Source organism: Cyprinodon tularosa, unplaced genomic scaffold (assembly GCF_016077235.1).
Source record: "Cyprinodon tularosa strain WSP-4 unplaced genomic scaffold, ASM1607723v1 ctg1166, whole genome shotgun sequence".
NCBI lineage: Eukaryota > Metazoa > Chordata > Actinopteri > Cyprinodontiformes > Cyprinodontidae > Cyprinodon > Cyprinodon tularosa.
The window spans coordinates 65,279-77,586 of record NW_024037966.1 but is presented as its reverse complement, the minus strand read 5'-3'; the positions used below and the strand labels follow the sequence as shown (position 1 = coordinate 77,586).

The window sequence follows — 12,308 nt, the reverse complement described above, 5'->3', positions numbered from 1 at the left end:
TATTACTAACACAAAAATGGGGTGAACTGCCACTTTTGCTTGGTGGAGGGGTTTCAGTGCTCAGATGATCCCAGGTGCTATGTTTTCGGTGGGTTAAATGCCTCTGGTAGAGTCTCCCAACAGGCTCTGGGTGAAGGGTCAGTCAAAGATCAAGAAGCCCTGGTGATGAGGACAGAATCAAGGCACATGACATTCCCTGGTACAGTGACCTCATCCTGCAGCCAGGCCCGAGGTTTGGGTTTGTCAAGGAGCAGCTGGTTGTTATGTTTCTTCTCATGGGACCCAGCCAGGCCAAGCCCAAAGGACTGATGTGTGGCCATCCTCCAGCCAGCCTATCACCTGCCAGGGGACCCATGATGAACCAGAGCTAAGAGTATTGGGCAGCAATCAGAGGCTGAGGCCTCTGTGCCCTTATCAATGGCCGCTATGACTCTAGAACCCTGCTCATTGAGAGAGGCTGAACTCTCTTCTGTGTCGGTTTCTCTCCTACCCAGTTTTAAGTTTACCACAGGCAACGAGAGGGTTAGGGGCAATGAGTGGCTACAGTTGTTGGATAGTACTCATCTCAGGTTTTCCATCATTCTGCTGGATGACTGCACCCATGTAGGAAATTATAACGGCCAAGAGAATTTAGAGGGATGTGATCGGGAGCTCTGAACCAAAGTGGGGTTTCATTATTGGACTACTGTCCAAGTCATGGATTGTCCATAATGCTGTTCCAGCATTAAGATGTCCATATGTGCACTTGGAACCAGGACACCAATCACCATGTGGTGGTGAGCTGGATATGCTGGAAGAGGAGTAAGCTGGGTAGACTCTAAAGGCATAAGGAAGAAGTGAGAATCTATTGGGAATGTTTGACTTGTCCGTCCATGAGACCATCTCCCTGATTCAGGGGCAGGCTGAGGACATGGAGTCAGAGTGGACCATGTTCTCTGCCTCAGTTGTTAGTGCTGCCAGCCGTAGCTATTGCTGTAAGGCTCTGGTTTGGGTACCAGCAGAAAGTGCCTCTATCCAAGACCTACAACATGAGTTGGGGCAGTTTGCAGCCGGGGTGAGGAAAAGCTGGATCAGAGGCTATGGTTATCGACTGGAAAAAGATGGCTTGTTCTTTTAAGGCCGGAGAAGAGTTCTTGCCTCAAACAGAGGAGATCAAGTTTCTTCAGGTGGACAGGAAGAAAGGAGCTGGATATTGGAAGACGTGTCTGGAGAAAGGAGATAGTGAAGTCTGGGCATCTTTGCTGAGACTGCTGTCCCTGCAACCTTGTCCTGGATAAGCAGTTGACGACAAGAATGAGTACAAGTATAACTCCAATGCATTAAATGCAGAATATGATATGTCTGCTGCTAATTAATGTATTAAACTTGATTTTAAAAATCTATTTTTTTTACTCATAACTATTTATTTTATATTTTATCATTTTGACTTAATTTCTGTGTTAATTTACAAAAGGTATGAGCACTCCTTCCTTATACCATTATTGATGTTCCTTTTGAAATCAAAGTATTTTTGAATTAATTAGTAACCGTTAAAATTAATATTTGATTGATTTGTTATTATCAATACTCAATTATAGTCATAATGAAATTAATAAAAAAATAATATAGATTCAATCCACACAAATTGATTTTTGAAAGGCTTTTTCTATCAGTTAACTAACAGCTAATAATAAAACTTTTAGGAAATATTACAACATAATAAAAAAACATTTGTAAAGCAGAAACATAGATTTAAGAAAGAAACATGTGAAGTATATTATAATATTGATAAAATATGCTAAAAACTAAACTTACCTTGCTTAAATATTTCATTAAAGGTTCGATAAAAGCATTCATTTTAGAATCATAATTATATGTAAAAACACTGGACAGTTCAGGCCTTTTGGCTAAAGATGCCAGGAGTCCCAATGCATAGTCAAACTAGCAACTCTACAGCTGCAGGATCTTAAGCCGATTTATGGATCAATGATATTTCTTTACACGAATAAGGAATGTTAAAATATAGTTGTTTATGTGTGTTTGTTTAAATTTGATTAATGTTTTAGTTAATATATAATTCTATAATTTCCCATATAACTTCTCAATAATGGTGCCATTAATTACAGCAGTACCAGACTTATGTTTCGCATCTCCAAATTTCAAATAGTCAAATAACAATGCTCGAGCAATATCTGACCTTTTTTTTTACCTTCTCCTTTTTTAAGCATGGCAATATCTGACCTTTTTTTACCTTCTCCTTTTTTAAGCATGTCAGATTCTTTTTTTTTCTTTTTTTGGCAATGTGGCATTAAAAATAATTAACTTAAAGCCAAAAAGAGAGCCCAACAGATTTTGCTTTCACAAGTGGAGCAGTGCGGCTTTCGCCATAGTGTTCCGCTTGATTTATGCATATAAAGAGATTTATTATTATTCATGCAGAGAGTATTACATATTTTATGGACACTGCAATGTAAGTAGAACAGGAAAGGAAGAGGAGATAAAAGATCTTCAGTTCTCTTCATCACCTGCAATGCAATGTAAAAAGAACAACATAACCAATGCATATAAGAGATACAATAACGTAACACCTTGATACTATCGCTGAACTATAAGTGGTATTATTTAATCTGACATTTATACTGTGGTAGCTGAAGATAAGAATATGGGCTTTCTGTATGGAAGTGAATCTCTAAGTCCCTGGAGCAAAACACCTGTAGTTGTTTGTGATAGTGTACTTTTGCATGTAAAGTTTATCCAAAGGTAAAATGATCAATAGAGCACCAAGGCGAGCGCCAGGGGACCCAAGTTAGATTCTTTAAACTGCCGCTATGTTTAGTAAAGCAGAAGAATACATGAGAATAAATGGGTGCAAATTTTTATTTCTCTCTATATATATATATATATATATATATATATATATATATATATATATATATATATATATATATATATATATATATATATATATATATAGCCTATATATATATTTGATTTTATTTGTTTATTTTATTTTCTATTTTTTTAATGCCAAATAAATAACTAAGAAGCATTTCCAAGTAAAAAATGAGCAGATAATGCTGATTTGAACCAGCAGAGGGCCCCAATCTCTCACTTTTCGTTTGGAATTTGCGTTTTACTGTTTTAATTTTTTTGTTTGTTTGTTTGTCGTTGTTTTCTTTGAACTTCCAAACTTTTAAAATTGAAGGACGAAAAGTTAAGAGACGCAAGGTGCCAGCAGCACAAATGAGCTCGTGAGGCGACAGCTGCGTCATGACGTTTCCACGCCGCCCAGGTGTGTTCATTTAGAGGTTAATGAGCGTCTCCTGGTGTCCTAGCTGAAAAAAGCAGATGATGCTGAATGGAAAGGAGTCGTGAGAGCTTGGATTCAAGTGTTGTAAATCTTTCCAGGAACACCATGAGTGATTCAGAACAACAAGTAAGTGGTTGTCATTTCTTATTAAGTGTATTTGGTCAAGAAGCTGTGCAGGTAAAACCAGATCTTAATTAAGTTAAATAAAGGTCAAATCAAAAATTTACTGTTTTTAGATGAGTTTTTTTTTTTTTTTCCAACTTCAGGAATCAGATAAAGTGAGTGAAGCTCAGTGGCCTGAGAATGGAGGGTCATGGAGTGACACAGAGAATGAGGCGGGGATGGACAGTGATCTGCTGCAGGCCATGGCTGAGGAAGACGAGGAGATAAACATCTTTAACGAGGAAACATTTGGGATGGGTAAGACCATGAAGGCATTTCAGGCAGATGTTCCTCTGCCTTGCTCTGCTGCAATAACTTACAATCTCATAAAGATACAGAAAACAAAAAACCAAAGGAAGCTAATGCAGTCTTTGAGTATTTCATAGTTTTAAATGGAAGAATTGAATACAGTTGGAGAATAATAAAGAATTCAATTCTTTTTTTTTTTTATAAATGATCAGCATGTGGTCAATTCAGGTCATTTACTCAGTGATGGTTTAGTTGAACTGAACATTTTCATAGAACAGTCCTAGATTTTGGGTATAGTGAATAAATATTAACAATGAAATGTCAAATGCATTTTATTTTTTTCATGCAAGCCTGTCCAAAAAAACTGAAACTAGCAGCACATACATCTGCGTTGGAAAGTAAAGAAGAAAAAAATGCTAGTGACAAAGATTGCTTAATTTATCTGACTAGACATGAAGAATTCATTAGATAAATATTGAAATTGTCCTCAAAATGCACAGCCTGACCAGATTTATTAAAATCTACTCAAACCTGACTAAATGTATGCAGGAGGAATAAAAAATCTTCTCAGATGGATCATTTCCTGAATCATCAAAACTAGCTGCTTCTCTGTAGGCAGAAGGAGGTGCAGGTGTAACCAAGTTCTTGAATTTTTCTTAGTTTTTTTTTTCCACCATGTGGTGTGAAAATGTGTGCATTAACCTCTGGAAGTCCATAGACCTGTATTCCGATTCCATATTGTTGAAGCCAAAATATTATAGATGTGCTGAAGTAATAATTGTGTATTTATCCTAGATGTTGACCCAAACGGGACGGCAAACTCCTTAGACAATGGTGGTATTTCATTTGGAGAGCCACTGCCTTCGACACCACCACCGAATACGGACCCCAAACCCTTGTCCCCCAGCACATCCCCTCCATCCCCTCCCAGGCAGAGGCCACAGTATCTGCCACAGTATCCAGCCCGGGCTGCCCAATGGCAGCGGATCAGAGGACCGAGGTGGAGGGGAGGACTGGGCAGGGGGCAGATGTTTGATGACCCAGCTGTGATGAGGATAGTGGAGGGACGTCCAAGCCTGATGGTGATTAGAAACTGCTTTGAATTTAGTTTACATTGTTAGTTTAGTATTCTATTCTGATCCTTTTTGTTGTTGTTGTTCACCTTTAAGAGTGTCGACAGCGCTATAGTGGACTGTGGTCATGCAGTGTACAGGAATACCTCTCTGGACAATGTAAGAGCTAAGACTAGCATTTCCTTTGGCTGCAGGTGGTGCTGCCTAAATATCTAATAATTTTTCTCTCTAGAGAACGCAGCCCCCCTACTGGAAAAACAGGAGAGCACCTGCATCGATACTCCAGGTTAGGAGGAAAATGTGGTTTCAACATGACGACAGGTTTCAATTAAGGCTTTATCTTTGAGTCCATTATCTTATTTGTTGGGTTTAAATCTGTAGGACAGTGCCATAGTGTGTGTGATTGGCCACAGAGCGCGGGATCAACGTGTGAACTCTGACCTTCTGGACCTGTCATACCCTGTCTCTTCCTATGGAGAAAAGAGAGGAGGACCCTACAATCGAATGTTGTTTGGCCAAAGAGGGCCCTCTCAGGCAAGTTATACTACTGAACAATTTCAAAAGTCAGTAGTGTAGATCCCTTTGAAATTGTCTCTCAGATTTATTATTATTTTAAAGAATAAAAAATGGACTCGCGTGGACACCATCCCTTTTTATTTTTCCCCGTCACCAGCTAACGTGCAAGAATTTTATTTGTTTGCATTTATGTTGATGTGGTGTTGGCAACATTAAGTTTTCTGTGGTTTGTGTAATAGACCAGGAAACAATTACATGTGATTCCCTGATTGGTAGAATCACTGGAAATCACATTTTGGTGAGATAGACAAGACTGATGGGGACAAGCTAAAGTTGGCTTCCTCCCACCATTGACGTCCATACAGGAGGATCATAATCGAGCTTTGTGGAGAGTAGCTGCTTGTGGGCTTGGTTTTGTATCATCGACTACAGATTTAAAAAATAAAGATGTTAAACGGCTGCAGGCATGTTTCTTTGGTTTTGTGTCAACTCTTATACATTTTGGTTTTGCAGATGCATTCACCAATGATGCCAAGGTCACCCATCTTCTCACGTCAACCATTGACCCCACGGCAACATTTCAACCAGGTTTTATTAAAAACCTTTTACTTTAGATTGAGCTGCATGAAACAAATAAATAAAAATAAAAGGTGAAGTACATCTCTAATTGGTGAACTGTTTTTTTTTTTTTTTTTTTTTACTTTTATGCCAAATCAGACAGGAGGCTTCATGTTTCCACCAAATCGTCCTTGTCCCTCAACTCCTCGGCCGCTGACTCCCAAGATAATGCAGCTTCGTTTCGGTGCCGACTCTCCTAGACCGTCCCCCTTCTACAGCCCCTCGACCAACCGAGTGCAGCCTTTCAGGTAACTTTATCATCCTTTACCTCTCAAAGGGCCAAATTGGATGTTTTGGGAAAACTTAAGAATTAATTTGGCAGGCTTGTTGCTTCAAATTTGTTTTCATCCCACCCCAAGGAAATTTGAATGAAATGGTGCAAGATTTCTTGCTGGAGTTTCTTCTGCAATAGGTCAAGTTTAAAAAGAAAAAAATTATAGGAGCAATTTACTGTCAGTTAGATAGTTAGATGCACCAACAGCTGGAATCAATGAACCACCAGATGATGCTACAGCAGCTAGATCCTAGTTTGTTTAGAGAACATCTGTATGCCTTGTTATATTAAACCTTTTTTTTTTTTTTTTTTTTTTTTCCTGGCCTAACAGTTACGGTGATCCTGTCACACAGCTCCATCCTCAGCACAAACGACTTCTTAGTCAAAAACAGCATCTGTTTCAAAGGTTGGTCCTATGTTAACCACAGGGTTTATTTAAAGTGGCATCAGAAAAATGACATTAAACTTTTTAGGAAGTCTCAAGGCTCTGACCCTTACTGTAACCTCATGACGACCAAAGAAAAGGAGTGGATCATTCGCCTGCAAATGATTCAACTGCAAAGCGAGAATCCATACCTTGATGACTATTACTATCAGGTAGTAAAATAAAACGTTTATATAAATGCTTATTTTGTTATAGTGAACTTTCGACTTGCGCTCTTGACTAGGAGTATTATCGCCGATTAGAAGCCAAGATGGCGGAAGAAGAGCTTGGCATGAGAAGCAAGAAGGAGCCACCTAAGCTCACAACGCCGTACATCACAAAAACTGATGCCTACACACCAGGTTTCCATTTTTTTTTTTCTTCCTAATTTTAGTCTCAGGAATGTTCTGCTGCTGGTTTTTAACTCTTAAGCTCTTCTGGTCTCTCAGTTTTCCATATCGAAGGCTCTCTGGGTCAAGTCGCTGTGTCCACGTGTTACTCTCCTCGTCGTGCCATTAGTGCAGTTAATGCAGTTCAGACTCATTGTCCTCTAGAGGTCAGTTGCTCAACGCTTGTATGTGCTGTTGATGAGGTCTTAACATTTTAATCTGCCTCCTTTTTTTATTTAAGGAACTAAAAGACACCAGACAACAGCGACTGGAGATTCTCAGCAAAATAGAAAAGGTATCGATGGCTGTTTGCCTCTGTCATTTTGTTCTATTATTAAATTCAGTTTCCCTCTGCTGGTATTCTAATGGTAAATTGCCTGTACTTATATAGTGCTTTTTCTAGTCAGGAGACTTGACCAATGTGCTTTACACTACGTTTAGTCACTCACCCATTCATGCACATACTGATGGCAACCTACATTGTAGCCATATCTGCCCTTCGGGCTTACTGACAGAAGCGAGGCTGCCGTACAATGGTTCCACCGATCCCTCTGACCACCATCAGTAGCCAATGCAGGTGAAACGTCTTGCCCAAGGACACAACACGGCACAGGACTGTAAGCTGGAGGCAGGGCTTGAATGACAACCCTCCGATTGCAGGGCAAAATCTGCACACAATGATGCTGTTGCCCCACTGCTCTGATCACTTGAACCAGATGGAATAAGAATAATTCTCCTGGCAAATAGACGGGCACCGCAAATGATTAAATTCCATCTTTAAGTGTATTGGCAACATGTATTAACTAGTAGCCATTTACAATGAAATAGATCTGCTCAACATAAATATTGAATGTTTTTTTTTTTTTTTTTCTTAAACTGAAAGCCCCTCGCGATTATCATTGCCCAAAGATCATTAGCCCTTAAAATTTTTTAAGATGAACTTAAAGATTTTTTTTTTTTTGAAGATTTGAGTGACTCAGAAGCTTCAGCTTCCTTAGCAACTCTTTACTCCCCAGGTTTCCTTATAACTGATTCCTTCTCATATCTGCCTACTGTACATTACAGATTTTCAGTCTGTAATGTACAGTAGGCAGTTAGTTGGTATAAATTCAATGCATGCTTCATCCCTCTTTACAAAATGCCAGTGATCTATTGGCGCACAAGTTTCACTTCCAAGTGGACCATTCACAGAACACATTTCTAAAGCCTCCTTAGTTGGTATGTGTAAGTTAGAGCAGACTTGTTGTTCTTTGAGTCTAAGGATCTACATTGAAATCTCAGTGTCTGCTGGGTGGAAGCTATTTCTGCAACATCCAGGTGGTTGTGTAATTTTTACCCTAAAGTTATGAACTATGCTTCACATTGTATCTCAAAGAACATTCATGGCTTCTGTGTTTTCATCCTGGTCATTGTTTTTTCACAAGAGCATTTATATTTGGTAGTTTATCTAAGAACGTAGTTTGTTTTTGTTTTTTTTGCACACAAACTCAATTCCTTATTGGAATTTGATGGACAACATATGAAATACATAAAGCTGGCTGCTTAAAGAATACCACCTACATATTTCTTTAATGCAGCGCAAAAGTTTTGCCCAGAGGAGTTGAGGAAAGAACAGAATATCTTGTGTTCATTAAGTGTATATATAATTGCCTTTAGTCATATTTAAAACATTCAATGAAATGCGACTAACTCTGAAACTACAGCAGTCATTGAAAGTGGTAGTGGTTTGATTTGGATGAAATGGCAACAATATTTAATATTTTCTAATTTATTTCAAAACCTTAAATCTTTAACTATTCAAGTTTTGCATTTCAGGGTTTTTTCATAGCTGTGTTTCAGAGTAAATTTGGAGTTTCATAACTAATATCTTGTGGAGAGGATGAAGGAGATTGTCGACTTCAGGAAGAACCGGCCTAACCTCGTTCCGGTGCACATCAGACACCCTCACCTGGACTGTAAACACAACCTCTCTGGTCAAAAGGGCACAGAAGCATTGTTCTTCCTGCAGAGGATGAGGAGAGTCCACCTGCCCCCATCCATCCTCACAACCTTCTGAAGAAGGACCATAGAGAGCGTTCTGGCCAGCTGTCTCACTGTGTGGTGTGGAGGCTGCAGCTCCTCGGACTGGAAGAAAGTGAGAGGAGTGGTAAGAACAGCAGAGGGAATCATTGGGGCTCCGCTTCCCTCTATAAAAGACATTTCGTCCCAGCGCTGTGTCCCAAGCCCGTAACATTATAAATGACCCCTCACAGCCCCACCATGGACTGTTCTTCCCGCTGCCCACTTGGAAGAGGTTTCGAAGCATTCAATGCAGACCTGCAAGTTTTTCCAGACTGACAGACGGCTGAACTGTGGAGAAAACTCTAAAACACGTCAGACTCTGCATCTCACTAAGAACAACAAAACCAAAACATTGCATATTTGCGCCATACATATTTGATGCTCAGAACTTCCATATGTGTTTTTGTATCATCTCTTCTCCCACACAGTTTACATTTTTTTTCACTGCTGCACTTTATGGAATGGAAATGTTCTGAAAGCTGTACAAAACGAAATTTTGTTTTGTATACAATCTGTGCATACAAAATGACAAAGTTTGTCTACGTCTAACAAGTGGGTATAAAAACCTGCAGACTGGTATATTATGCAACTTCTTTGGCAGACCTCATCTTATTAAAGGAGCAGTCCACACTATTTGGTATTGATTTTCTTTTACCCTGCAGTTGTTCATAGTTCTGCTTGAGGTGGAGGAAACAGAGAGGATGAAGACCCCAGTTTCTTCTGAAGCAGAAGATGCAATGTTGTTGGAAAAAATCCAGAGGAAAGTTGAACACATCTACTCAGAGCTACAGCACCATGATTCTCTGTGAGTCTGTTGGAATGGTAGACTTATAAAAACTTATGGGGGTTGACCTGTCCACCTAAGTAGTTATCATCTTGGGTTAGATTTAGTACTAAAGTGTGATTTGAGTTTGTTGTGTTAATGGTAATTATTAATTATGCCATGTGAATGAAATGAATCAAAGTCAATAGAACATCCCTTTAAGGATGTTTTTTAACTACTCAGCATAATGACATGAGGAATAAATGGTTAATTTCCCATTTAGAGATTCGGGAACAGAGTTTCTTCCTGTCTTGAGTGTATCAAAAGGCAAAAAGCTCCTTGCTCGTCTTCTGCCGTTCTTAAAGAATGATTCAGCGATAAAGATCTTGCACATCATTGCATCTAACCTTCCTACAGTGATGAGTAAAGATACTGAGGAGGTGGGTCAGAATTAAATGCTTTTTGTAGGCACTTGGCTTGGGTCAATTTGGATCCAGTCTTTAGTCTTCAACAGTAAACTATTATATCAAACCTTTCACTTTTATGTCTTTGGGAATTAATCAGTCCTGTTTAACTTCAGACCCTTCCAGTGCTTTATCTGCCGCTCCGAAACGTGATTGGTGGACTGACGTTCAGCCAGCTCATCAAAGTCCTCAGAGATCTGACGTCTTCAGAGTCTCTGTCAACATTGGAGTGCCTTTCTCTGGCCTGTCAGAACAAGGTGTGTTTTGCTCTGAATCTGATCTTGTTCTTGAGGTTCTCTCTAATGAATGTTCTCCCTTTAGTTTGGGCTGACCCTGCTGTATGCTCTTCTTTCCCACGGGGAGAAACTGCTTTCATCAGGTGTTCCTCTTGAGCCCAGCATTGGAGACTTTGAGACCTGGTGGGGAAGATTTTTAAGCTTAAATTCTTTAAGTAAAGTTGAAATGTTGACATTTTCACATTCCTGTCATCTTTGTAGGACTGACATAATTTTCCAGGTAGCAGGGCAGTTGTCCCAGTGTTCGCTGGTGGAGCCGCTTCTCCTTCCTTCAAACCTGCTAACACTCTTTTGCAGGTATCTTGACAAGCGTACTGTGCATCAACTAAAAAGCAACTTGGAGTAAGTCTTTTAAAATATTACAAAAAACATTAAACCTGAACATGTGAATACATTTTTTTACCATTTCAAAAATTATTTTATTTAGGTCTGCAACTGGGTGCCTGGCTCTACCATCTTAAGGAGAATGGTATCCAGTGAGATGCTAAGACAAAGTCCAGGTTATGGTGAACCCTAGATGGGAAGAAGCTGTCTTTGGTGCAAAGTATAAGTGAAATATTGTGATATACCTTTTTTGCTTTAAAATCCTCACCCTCACATGTCCTCTCACATTCCTTCTTAAATGGTTTCCCCTTTTTATTTCCTTTAATTGTTTTACTTTATCTCCCTTTAGCCTTCACAAAGCAGCTTGTTAATTTAAACTTATTTCTTTTAATGTTTCTAACAATCGGCTTATATCTGACATTTATCTTTATTTCATGGCTCTTGAAATGTTAGGGTGATCAATTTAAGATAAGTTTCAGTAGATATACTGACTCGGATTATTTATATTTGTGAAGCTGAAACTTTGTTGCTAATATATAAACATCAAAGGAATTTGTCTACCCAGCATTAGGTAATGTGGTTTTGGGTTATTTTGTAAATATGTATTGTGTATACATGTGTTATAATGCTAAATGGGATGTGTGACATATTTTTCCATCTTATGTTTCAGTTGTGTAAAAAATTTTCTTTATTGATTTTTGAAATGGGAATAATTTAAACTGCACCCCCTGTAGAGCACTTGCAATATGAATAAAAAAATCAAATTTGATCAAGGGCCTGAAATTTGTTAGTAATGCACAAGCTAGTGCGTCAAGTTTAGCATGGGAATAATTCAAGTGTTTTTGGATGGTGCAATGCTGCAAAAAATGTGACTGAAACTGTACATTAATTGCTCAAATTACTCCAATTACAAAAGTTAATCCTAGTAAGAAAACGTTTCATTGCAGAGGTGCTCCACCAGTCAAGAGTGACAAAATGGGGAATCTTTTCTGAGTCAACAGCAAAAACCTTAGTAATGCTCATGCCATATTTGACGCACTCTGCATGTTTACTGGTTGTGGATTGGGCCTTTGACTTTGGTGTTTTGAAGCAGAGACATATCGCAAAGTTGCAGGACACCAGACTTGGAGGATGGTAATTAAGGAATCCTCCACTCCTTGTTAAACACCAGTCTGGTTTTGTTGGTCAATCTAGGCCTAGATCACTCTAGGTCTAGTTGGATTCAAGACACCATGGTTGGTTAATAGCTTTACTATTACACTTTCAAAGGTTAAAATGACGTAAGCCAAATGACGTTACCAAAGAGTACAGTTGGAATAAAGGAGCCCCTTTTTCTGGATTAAAGTGATATTGATCCTGATTGTGCACTTCATAATGCCAACATTTAATCTGGACCGTAGCTTGCA

The 12,308-nt window shown here is 39.0% G+C and overlaps 1 protein-coding gene across 1 annotated transcript; it reads left to right on the top strand.

Annotated features, from left to right (window-relative positions):
- The first annotated feature begins 3,321 nt into the window (after positions 1 to 3,321).
- On the top strand, positions 3,322 to 11,585 carry patl2 (PAT1 homolog 2). Its single transcript, XM_038307549.1, has 19 exons — positions 3,322 to 3,415; positions 3,556 to 3,709; positions 4,496 to 4,782; positions 4,870 to 4,932; positions 5,006 to 5,059; positions 5,155 to 5,307; positions 5,803 to 5,877; positions 6,007 to 6,155; positions 6,513 to 6,587; positions 6,655 to 6,778; positions 6,850 to 6,967; positions 7,055 to 7,161; positions 7,236 to 7,289; positions 9,718 to 9,860; positions 10,102 to 10,258; positions 10,399 to 10,539; positions 10,604 to 10,701; positions 10,780 to 10,920; positions 11,006 to 11,585. Exons 1-19 carry the CDS (start codon positions 3,338 to 3,340, stop codon positions 11,037 to 11,039), a joined length of 2,205 nt encoding a protein of 734 aa, XP_038163477.1. The 5' UTR covers positions 3,322 to 3,337; the 3' UTR covers positions 11,040 to 11,585.
- The last annotated feature ends 723 nt before the right edge of the window (positions 11,586 to 12,308 follow it).

Coding starts and splice junctions, on each gene's coding strand:
- patl2 (XM_038307549.1), top strand. CDS start 3,338: ATGGAAAGGAGTCGTGAGAGCTTGGATTCAAGTGTTGTAAATCTTTCC. Junction 3,710..4,495: donor CGAGGAAACATTTGGGATGG/GTAAGACCATGA, acceptor TATTTATCCTAG/ATGTTGACCCAAACGGGACG. Junction 5,308..5,802: donor GCCAAAGAGGGCCCTCTCAG/GCAAGTTATACT, acceptor TTGGTTTTGCAG/ATGCATTCACCAATGATGCC.